The 11,066-nt window shown below is 38.6% G+C and overlaps 1 protein-coding gene across 2 annotated transcripts in view; it reads right to left on the bottom strand.

The window, feature by feature from the left end:
• The window catches only part of atr (ATR serine/threonine kinase), a 28,896-nt gene that overhangs the window by 5,991 nt on the left and 11,839 nt on the right, over positions 1-11,066 (bottom strand). Inside the window, exons 24-40 of one of the 2 annotated variants that reach the window (XM_015375294.1) lie at positions 10,155-10,268; positions 9,937-10,052; positions 9,705-9,825; positions 9,478-9,615; positions 9,225-9,396; positions 8,977-9,143; positions 8,735-8,899; positions 8,439-8,530; positions 8,262-8,353; positions 8,008-8,185; positions 6,921-7,106; positions 5,178-5,337; positions 4,830-5,009; positions 4,530-4,672; positions 4,365-4,462; positions 4,058-4,287; positions 657-791 (exon numbers count right to left, since the gene is read on the bottom strand). In XM_015375294.1, coding sequence (XP_015230780.1) covers positions 657-791; positions 4,058-4,287; positions 4,365-4,462; positions 4,530-4,672; positions 4,830-5,009; positions 5,178-5,337; positions 6,921-7,106; positions 8,008-8,185; positions 8,262-8,353; positions 8,439-8,530; positions 8,735-8,899; positions 8,977-9,143; positions 9,225-9,396; positions 9,478-9,615; positions 9,705-9,825; positions 9,937-10,052; positions 10,155-10,268 — 2,487 coding nt within the window. Of the gene's footprint in view, positions 1-656; positions 792-4,057; positions 4,288-4,364; positions 4,463-4,529; positions 4,673-4,829; positions 5,010-5,177; positions 5,338-6,920; positions 7,107-8,007; positions 8,186-8,261; positions 8,354-8,438; positions 8,531-8,734; positions 8,900-8,976; positions 9,147-9,224; positions 9,397-9,477; positions 9,616-9,704; positions 9,826-9,936; positions 10,053-10,154; positions 10,269-11,066 lie in introns of both variants that reach the window. The other variant, XM_015375293.1, reaches the window with a different exon arrangement.

The raw sequence follows: 11,066 nt of genomic DNA, 5'->3' as shown, positions 1-11,066 counted from the left end.
CTCACAGCCAAAACTCTTCCAGTCTCCTTGTTTTCAGGGACTTCAAAGGATCCAGTCTAAGTAGACCGCGTCCTTGGAGGATGCAGCCCAGGTTTTCGAACAGAGCCCCATTGTTGTTGTTTTTGAGCGCGGGTGAAAAACTCAGAGCGGAATCACTGTTGGTTTTTGGGTCGTGTAGTTTTTTTGACTCGCATTATAGTGTAGGCTTAAAGGAAAAAAAACTACAAAATGGCGGCGCCGCGCCAGTACTGGATTTTTTTTTCTTTCCATTTCATTTTATTTTTTGGCATTGATCCTAGTTTTTTTTTTTAGTTATTATTGGTTTGCTCCCGCTCCCGTCTGCTCCCGTTAATGTTTAATCCTGTACCGTCCCAATCACGTGATCGTTACTAATACTGACTCCCATTCCACGGGAATCCCTTGACCCATGGGATTCCCGAAAAAATGTCAGTCCTAATTTCAATACATCACACACTGTCTTATCAAAATTACTACATTTATTTCCCTCCTTTTAAATAAAGGTTTCAACCAAATCCAATCTTCTGATGACTTTCACATCCAATAAACATTCTCTCCATCTTACACTAAAATCTAACGCTATATAAACTCAAATTTCAATTGTGCATCATCCCCCCCCCATTTTTGTGCATTTTTACCGGCTTGTTGCAGAGCTCAAGCAGCTTGTCGGTGAGTCTGTTAGCATCTCCGATAAATTTCTCCAGGGACTCTTTCAGACTGATGGCTTTCTTAAGGATCTGATTGCAGCGGTTCATGCGCATTGGGTAAGAAGACTGAAAAACAAACAGCACACACGGGACGTTTATTAGAGCAGGTAACTTAATAAAACTGCAGATGCTCGCTAACAGCTGTTCAAATTAAAACTAATCAGACTCAAAGGTGTCTATAAAATGTGTGGATATGTTATAAGACAGTGAACGTTGAGTGCAACAGAAGAAAGAAAATATAGATGACTTCAACAGGTAAATGACAGGTATTGGGAAAAAAAGTAATGTTTTTCCACAAACATTATGCTCAAGTTTTATGGTAGCATTTTGCACCGAGTCAAACTTTCCAGAGAAAGATCAGATGAAATGTTGATTATTGCAAAGGGAGAAGTGCAGTTTAACCTTCATAAAGGATCTCCTCTGTACTGTGTTCAAGTATTAATGCAAATAACAAAAGCTAAAATAACTTCTTAGCTGAGAGGAAGGTGTTAGCAAAGAAAGGGCTGCTTAGTTATTAATTAGAAAAACAGAATGTTAGTTTTGGAGAAAGCAGTATTTTGTTTGGCTACCTTAAAGGAAAACCACAGAATCATTACTGATTTGGCTTTGACAAACAAGAATACTATTGCAACTAAGACTGTATCTGAAAGATGCAATCCTTAAGAATTAAGGTTTACCTCTTGGATGAAGCAACAAGCGAGGAAGGGAATAAGGAAGTATACAGGTAGAGAAGAAAAAAAAGGAACCAGATAAGAAGGGGAAGAAAGGAGGATACAAGAAATAAAGGAACAACAAAATATAATCTCAAATGAGACAAGGCTTGAAGTAAGGTAAGTATGACACAAGAAAAGAAAGGAAGGTAGGACATAGGGAAGGATGGAAAGAAAAAGTTACATAGTGATAAAGATGTAGGAAAACAAGGAAGGAATAAATATATAAGGAATAGAGGAACAGAAATTAATATATAAATAAGGAGGGACAATATAGGAGAAAGGACTGAGAAGGAAATAGAAAAAGAAAGGAAGATGATTATTTATACAGGAGTAGGGAATAAAATGTGGATAAACAGATATTTTTCCAGAATATTTTCTTGTCAGATCAAATTCGAGTCTTCTCCAGATTGTACCTTTATTGATAGTGGAGATGCTATTATCACAAAGCCAAAAGATATTGCTAACCATTTAAATGACTATTTTAGTAGTAAAGTGGACAATTTGAAAAAATTTATAACAAATAAAACAGACAGGTTAGAAGTAAATAATTTGAAAGAATTTATGAAAAACAAGCCCTGTAGTTTTGAATTTTCTAATTTGAATGTAGAAATAATAAAAAAAATAATTAAAGTTGTATGTAAAGACAAGCAACCAGGCATCAATAATATAGATGAGAAATTAATCTGCCTAGCAGCGGATTATATTGCTGATCCAATTTGTCATATTCTGAACATCAGTTTAAAAACAGCTATTTTTCCACAGGCCTGGAAAGAGGCTAAGATTATACCTTTGCCTAAAAAAGCCGTTTTGTGGTCCTAACAGTCGGCCAGTAAGCTTGTTACCAGCTTTAAGTAAGATCTTTGAAAAAGCAATTTTTGACCAAATACAATCTTACATCTAAAATAATCATTTAACAAATTTCTAGCATGCCTATACAAAAGGATACTCCACAGGTACAGCATTAACCCAAATGACCAATGATTGGTACACCATCAAAAGATATGTGGAGTAGTCCTATTAGACTTTTCAGCCGCATTCGATGTGATTGATCATACACTGCTTCTTGAAAAACTTATGCTGTATGGTTTTTAAACCATCAGCTCTATAACATTGATGAAGAATCATTTATCAGATAGGTCACAGAGTGTGTATATAAATGATAGTTTTTCAAAGAGGGTGTCAGTAAACTGTGGTATTCCACAGGGCAGTTGCCTTAGGCCAATTTTATATGCCATCTTTACAAATGATCTACCATTAGTATTAAAATATGCTAAATTAACAATGTATGCAGATGACACAACTGTCTATGCATCTGCAAAATCAATATCTGAATTAACTTCCATTTTAAATAAGGACTTAAAAATTGTAGAGCAATGGGTTTTTGATTATAAATTAGTGTTGAACATCTCAAAGACAAAAACTTTAGTACTTGGTTCAAACAAGTCTCTTAAACATGACCCAAAGTTTAATTTGTCAATAAATAACACACTCATTGATTAAGTAACAGAAGATAAGCTTCTTGGTGTCTATTGGGATAATAAACTGTCTTGGTCAAGACACACTGAAGCTGTTGTAAAGAACATGGGCAGAGCTTTAGCTATATTGAGAAGATGTAGCAAATTTTTGCCAGCTGATTTGACTACCGGTAAGTTTATAGTAAGAACATAAATAATTTCTCAACTTGACTACTGTTAAACAATATGGTCAAATGCAAAAAGAAAAGATTTAGAGAAACTTCAAGTAATGCAGAATAAAGCTGCCCATGTAGCATTCAATTGTTCTTACAGGACCAGTATAAATACCATGCATTCAAATCTAAGCTGGCTAAAGGTTCATGACAGGGCACTAGCTTCGCTAATATTCTCAACGTGGAAAATCTTAAAACTCCAGAGTCCACTGTTTCTGTTTGTTCAATTTAAGAATAATTTGGACTCTCGTGGTTATGCCACGAGGCATGCAGCTGAAGGACCATTTGTAATTTCTAGGGCGAAAACTAATTTTCTCAAATGCACCTTTATTTACAGAGCAATGAAATAATGGAACTTGCCATTAATTCTCATAAAAATTGTACATAAATCTGCTTTTAAAATTCAACTTAAGAAGTTTTTAGAAGCAACTTATCTATAAATGAAATAGTTTCATATTCTAATTTATTGTAACTTATTCATAAAATGTTAACATTTTAAATTGTAACTTTCCCCTTTTCTATGAATGTTCAGTCTTATTGATATGTATATGATATTTGTCATCTGTCAAACATGTTTATGAATTTACATTGTATACTGTATTTTAATGATGTGGACCCCAGGAAGAGTAGCTGGGTGTAACGCACAGCTAAAGGGGATCCTAATAATAAATAAACAAATAAACAAGTAGGAGTCATAAGGATCATGATGCTAGAAGATGCTGTAGTCTTTATTGTTAATAATTATGCTTATTTTCTATTTTAACACACTTTTAAAGCTAAAAAATGACCCACTACTCTACTTTAGTATATCAATTAAAACAAGGAACCCTTTGTGTCTCAAATAGTATCTGGAGTAACATGAATGTTTGCTAAAAAGAAGTTAAGCAGATTTGAAAGTCTAAAATAATGTAGTGACTGTGGAGGAAACCAACCTTGGAGACAGCCGTCATCAGCCACATGGCCTGTTGGGGGTACGCCAGGAACACTTTGGCCACGATCTTCATGAGCACCTTGAAGACATCATCGCTGGAGTGACACACCCTGGAGATGAGCTGGGAGAAGGCAGTGAGGAACTGGTAGGGAGCCAAGTTAGAGCAATGCTCTTCCACCACAGTGTTGATCTTCCCGAGCTCCTGTCGCATTGCGCGGTCTGTTCGTCCAGCTGTGGGGGAAAGATGTGAACGTAGTGATCCACTACTGGCAGGACTGTTCTGTGTTTCAGTTGCCCTGGCAGCTCACCTTTCTCACAATCGCACACTTTCGCTCCAAAATCCAACCAGAGGGAGAGCATGCGAGGCATGGCCTGATAGATGTACTGGTTCCCAAACTGCAGGGCTCTGACAGACAAACCACGTTAAAACCATCTTAGGATGCTTAAAAGAAACACAGAATACAAGAACCTACTTTCCAAAGAATGTGACGATGTATCGGATCAGGTTCCCCTGCTTCTCCAGCTTGTTATCCGTCACCATTGGCATCACTTTGTCATAATACTTAGCGAGGTAGAAGTTCCCATCCTCCCACTCTGGGAGAAGGTTGGTCACATCCTACAGAGCAAGAGAAATAACTACTAGTAAATAAGAGTTTCAGAGGAAAAAACTCCACAAGATTTAATGCGTTAATGAAAAAAAAATATCTGTTTGCTGAGAAATCATAACACCCTGGTGGGTCTCTGTAATTAAAAGGTTTGAAAGCGGATCAAACCTTGTAAGCCTTCATGATTGCATTGGACTCAAAGTTCGCTGTCTCCTCCATGAAGCGGCCAACTAGCAGCATGGCCTTCCCTTTAATCTGCAGGTTGTGAGGGTCAGTCAGCAGCTGATCGTCTGGGAAACACTGAGCCACGCCCTTTTGGAGGACAATCAGGGCCTGGTGCACGTCGCCCTGATTACAGTGAAACAGGTTTTATAGATGGAGATTTTTCCTCCAGAAGTGCAAGTTTTTAAATGTTTCTAGTTTCACAAACTGCAATTACAAGTAGTTAGCAGTAGTTTCTTTTTTTGCATGAAGCCTTAAGATCTTCTGCTTGTTGTATTCACAGGTTGCTCATACCTTGGACCACAGCCACTTGGCTTTCTCCGTCACCAGTTCAGCCAGGTTTGTGTCGTCTGCGTTGAGCAGAGCATTGAAGGCCGTCTGGTGGTGTCCCGCCTTCCTGGCGACCCGGGCGCTCTGCAGCCAGCACTCTCCAACCAGCCCCTGACATACAGGTCTGCAGACCAAAACCCAAGCGGTCAAACCTCACACAGTCAATAATCTACCACAGTGATCCAAATCATGTAAGGATTAGCCACTGCATCAATATGCAAACATGGTGGGGGCAGTGCCATGGTCTGTGGCATTTTTCTGCCATTAGAACAAATCTTCTAATCAAACTGGGTTAAATTGGTATCCTACTGACTTTGTCCTTTGATGTGTTTTCATCTGAAATCCCATCAAAGATGAATTTTGAGGGAATAAAATATAAAACATTAGAATTCTGGCCCAAGCTTCCCAAATTAAAATATAAAATAACTCACGTCACACTAACCATTTTTTAGGCAAATATTTGATATAAATTATGCCAAATCCTTGTTAACAGCATGTTCCCTTCTAGCTGGAAAAGGGAGACTCATCCAGATATATCTGTGGTTTTCTTTGTGCAAGTTTAATTCATTGAACTGAAAACCAAAATGTGTAAAACGAGTTGGCCTTTCCATTCCACAAATGGAAAAAATAAATTAAATGGGTGGTATTTTAGGATTCCTAAACATTTTATTACTAATTTACTCATATTTCAAATATTTTTTTTAAAATGCAATTTTCTGTTCTTCAGCATTTAAGTTTGAAACTTTTATTCTGTTACAGAATTAAACAGTTATCTGTGGATGCAACAATAAAGACCAAGCAGAAAGTGTGTCTCTGTTTTTGCCCCTGCTGATTAAAATCTGTTTTCAGATTTTAATCAGCTTTAACTGTTGGTGGTCAAATAATTAAAGCATCTTGGACTAAGAGTGGATTCTTTATAGAGCGGTTTGTGAACTGAAGATGTTTTAGTTTTTTACATCCAGTTTAAGAAGAGGATTTTCAGTTTGATTTGGATTTAGACTGGAATTTTTCCCACTGTTGAAAATGTCAACGTGTAAAAAAGAAATAGATATGAAGAGCAATATTTGAGTTGGTAAATCAAAAAGAAACCATCTATATTGAAGGTGAATTGATGTACGTTGACTAATTTATTAAGCATTATTAGAATATGTTTAAAATAATCTGTAAAATAAAAAAAAATGTATAAATCCATTGGCATATTATTTTGAAGCTGTATAGTAATAAAACAATTTCGGGTAGAAATACATAAAAACACTGAAACTATTTTTGCTTTAAGTACACTTTTTAAATTAACTATCTTTATTTTGGGTAACACAGAATCTTTGCCTGACAGCACAAAATATGCTTTTGAAATTCTGATTACAGCCTGCAAAAAAAAAATAACAGTCACCATGCACTGGCTCCTCCTTTATTGTTTTATCATTACTTCAACAAAAAAACAAAGGAATGTTGGAATATTCTGTAATTGTGATCTTGCATTTCCTGTAACTTTCTCAATGTTTCAAAAATAAAGAATTTGAGAAAAATAACTGGGTGGGCGAGACATTAAATGGAATGTTTAGATTTTTTTTTTCTTAAACCAGTAAAGGATTTGACTTCTCCTTAAAAAAGCCAGAAAAGATTTCATGTGTTTTTAAAGGCTGTTTTTTTTATTGTATGTTAAAGCTCTTTGTCTTTTTAAAAAGAAAAGCAATTGTAGATCCTTACTGAGGTCTGAGGCTGAGCAGGGCACGCCGCAGGGCCAGAATCGGCTCCTTGGCCCTGAAGGAGTTCTGAGTCATCTCCAGTCGATTTGACCAATGAGGAGGCAGCTTGGTGAGGCTAGGGGCGGAGCCGTCTCCTGTTTTCTGCAGCTCAGTGAAAGCGTGCTCCAGCTCACTGAGCATGTGGAGCCTAAACACACCGTTAGATGCATGTCAGACTCACAGCTTTATTAAAGGGGAACCATTTTTTTTATTTTTTTACATTGGCCTCTTGATTTTACATTATTACATCATGATCGACTATATTAGTTTTGTGTCATTTGGAGCTGTTCCAAAGATATTCGGTTTTTGTTATATCCAAGTAACGTTTTCCTGTGGGCAATGAGTTGAAGGCACAAACTAAACTGTTCATAATTTATTCTTTATGGTACACCACCATTCATAACATGTAGGTGAATTACTGTCCCCCACGCATCCGCGGTTATATTTTTTATATTTACATTTTTTTAAAACAAAGTGGAGTGTGTGTGACGTCATCTGCGCACCAGACTGGAGTTGTGACAGGCAGCCCAGCCCACAGGCAGCGACGCTCTACCCCTTCTATTCATTCTAGCTAATCTGAATCGTTCAATTCCATTTGGAGAGCGAGATCGTCTGTGGTAGTAGCACTAGACATCTTCCAGGCATGTGAGTAAAACTAGCAGCAGTTCAGCGGGCAGGAAGAATGAACGGTAGCCGGCGCGCGCGGATAAACACTCCGCTTTGTTTTAAAAAAATATAAATATAAAAAATATAACCGCGGACATCAGGGGGACAGTGATTCGCCTACATGTTATAAATGCTGGCGTACCATAAAGAACAAATTATGCACAGTTTAGTGTGTGCCTTTAACTCGTTGCCCATAGGAAGACTAGGAAGACGTTACTTGGATATAACAAAACTGAATATCTTCGGAACAGCTCCAAATTACAAAAGTCTAATATGGGTGAGTAGAACATGATGTAATAATGTAAAATCAAGGGCCCAATGTAAAAAAAAACAAAACAGTGTTCCCCTTTAAGAGTGGAAAGAAAACAGTTGAAGCTGCAGACCTGACGATGTACTCGTATCCCCTCTGGTAGGTTCCACACTCGTAACTGGCTGCTGACAGAGGGACGACCTGCTCTTTCCTCACCAGCTTCAGCTTTTCATAGAAACTCTCTGCATCCTGCTTATTTGCTGACAGCAGCAACTGTCCGAGCCGCACGCCCCAGGTACACGACTGCTGGTCTAGACAGTTAGCTTCTGTTACAAGCAGATTTTTTTCCAATGCAGTAAGAGGAATCATACTTTTTTCCTTTTTTACCTGTAGTTAAATAATCTTCTAACAAGTCCCATTTCCCAAGCTTCCAGGCAGCCTCCACTCTGTAGGTGTTCAGCTCTGATTTCCACTGCTGCCTAAATGTGGGAAACATTTGGAACCTAAACAAAAAGGCAGCAACCAGGAGAGCAGGACATACGTCAGCGCAAGTATGGGTCTTACTTATTGGCCAGTACGCCGTTGACCTGGGTGATGACTGTGGACAGCTGTCCCAGTCCAAGCATGGAGGTCATCACTCCATGATAGTGACCAATCTAGAAAAGGAACAATTAAAACCTGTTGTGGTCAAACCAGCTCACACAGAACCTTTAAAAAATATCATTACCCTTCAAACCTATTTTGCCTCATAACAACCACAAACAAGTTCATTGGAGTTTTTTATTTTTAAACAAACAAAAAGGGAAGCATAATGATGGAAAAGTTAGTGGTTGTAAGTTAAATCTCAGCAGGGTAGAAACCTGGTCTGACTCCAGCTGTATGGCCCGGTCGTAGCAAGCCGTGGCATCTCGCAGTAAACCGATGCTCTCATGTTCAAGGATCTGTTCTCTCAGTGATGGCTCCTCCCTCCTTAGAGCGTTGACCCCCCTCACTCCGTCAGGCTCATGCATCGCCGCATACAGCGTCTAGAACATGTCAGGGATTTATAAGGATGCAGAGAGCGGCACTGGGGCGTGTGTCTGACTAACTGTGTCAGTCTTACCTGCAGGAAGCTGAGGTGGTCTTGGATGTTCTCTTTGTTTTCCATTATGTAAGCTTCAAAGTGCATGAGCGCCCGGGTGTACGCTCTAGATCGCAGGGAGGCTTTGGCCAGTACGTCCTGGGGAATACCCTTCAGGAAGGTCACCACACGCTGATAATCACCACTTTCTGCTGCAGGAAAGTTCAGATTTGATCATAAAGATGGTCACATTTAGTAGATTATGGATGTGTGAAGTGATCGGGAAATACCATTGACTTTGGGTTTGGCATAAAGGATGTGGCGGCTCCACTGTGTGAGGTGTGACAGCATGCTAAACACGGTCTGAGTGCTGAGCTGCGATAAGCTAGAGGCCGTCTCCTGTACGCTGCCCTCTCCCCGGCCGTCTCCTTCAGTCAGCACAGCCAGCATCTCCTCCGTCACCTTTAAAGCAAAACAACCAGACATGAGCGGAAGAACTCCAAGTCAAGCTCCATCAAGCCATCTGAGAGGAGAGATTCTGACCTCCAGCTGCTCTGCAGGGGTGCTGCTCTGCAGCATGTAGAGCAGAATATGAGGCAGCAGGTAGATGGTGACTTTGTAGTCGTGTTTGATGATGAAGCTGCAGCATTTGAACACTTTGCTGGCCAGCTCATGTCTCACCTGGATGGAGAAACAAGCACTAAGGCTTTAAAAGTACAAGCGGTTTAAGAGGGAGGGGCCCTCTGGCCCTATAGGGGACATGGGCTAACCTTGCTGATGAGGTATCCAGCCCAGGTGGCAGACCAGTCAGAGAACCTGCTGCCTCTGTTGCTAAGATACACAGGCTTCTTCAGTTTAGACCAGTTGACCTCCTTCTGACTGCTCTTGTATCTGCAAGAAAGAATGAGGAAAGGTGTCAGAATGGGTGAAAAATTGAGGTAATAAAACATTACAACAAACATCTTCCATAGGATGAAGTTTGTAGAAACAGAAGACTTCCACCTGCTGTTGAGATGAGGCTCCAGGATTTCTTGGATCTGTTCTGGGAACCTCCTCCACAAACGTCGTCCCGGAGAGTCTGTTTTCCCCTCACGACACTCGAAAATAGACAGTAGCTCCTACAGCCAAGATAAATCCAATTAGATTAGATTATCCAATTAGAAAATTTAAACGATACAAAAACTAAACAGCTGTAAGGATCATGTGTTAGTTTTGCATACCTGGATGGCATAAGCAGCCGAGTCCTGAGCTCGCACGTTATCAGCGTAGGCCAGAAATGTTCTGATGAGCTCAGTCAGCAAATCGTGGGCGAAGTTGGGATCATCAACCCCGCTCTGCTGACAAAAAGGAAAAAGAAAAGAAATTAGAGAGATTTTAAATCTAAAGTTAGAGGAACAACAAGGATTAAAAAAGTATTTAAAAGAAAAAACACTGTTGCTTTACGGCATATCTGCATTTAATTTCAGTTACAAGAGTAAGAGCTTCAGTGGATGATAAGAAGGCTAAAGAACTGCTTTAGCATTTTTAGCTTTTAACCTCTCTCATAGGGTTGTCACGAAACTAAGATTTCAAATTCAATTTTGATTCTCAGGAAAATATTTGATCCTGGATACCACTTTTGATACCATGGGTATAAAAAAATGCTAAATAATTAAATGCATTAAACCATATTTATTAACATTACAAACATGCCTTTATCAATCTCAACAGAATCAGATGATATTAGTTAAATAAGTGTACAAATAAATTGGAAATAAATAATCCAGTTATAACACAATTTGACAATATTTTTAGGTTATTTGATGTATTATTCTTTTAATGTGGAAATAGTCTAAAAATAACAACAGCAATAATATGCAAATAACACTTGTATTTAGAATTGATACCAAGTCAAGTCAAATTGGTATATAATCTTGATTCAGCGTCTGAGCATCGATACTGTGGACAAACTCTACTTTTATCAGGAAGAAATAATTCACACATAGATGTTTTACATTAAGATATCGGATTTATTGTGATTAATCGATTATTGAAATAATCGTCAACTAATTTAGTAATTGATGAAATGTTAACTGGAGTATAGAGACTCTAAAACAGGCTTTTAGCTGACAGAATGACCCACTTAGAGCAGT

Source organism: Cyprinodon variegatus, unplaced genomic scaffold (assembly GCF_000732505.1).
Source record: "Cyprinodon variegatus isolate N-32 unplaced genomic scaffold, C_variegatus-1.0 Scaffold116, whole genome shotgun sequence".
Taxonomy (NCBI): Eukaryota; Metazoa; Chordata; class Actinopteri; order Cyprinodontiformes; family Cyprinodontidae; genus Cyprinodon; species Cyprinodon variegatus.
This window is presented reverse-complemented; position numbering and strand designations above follow the sequence as displayed.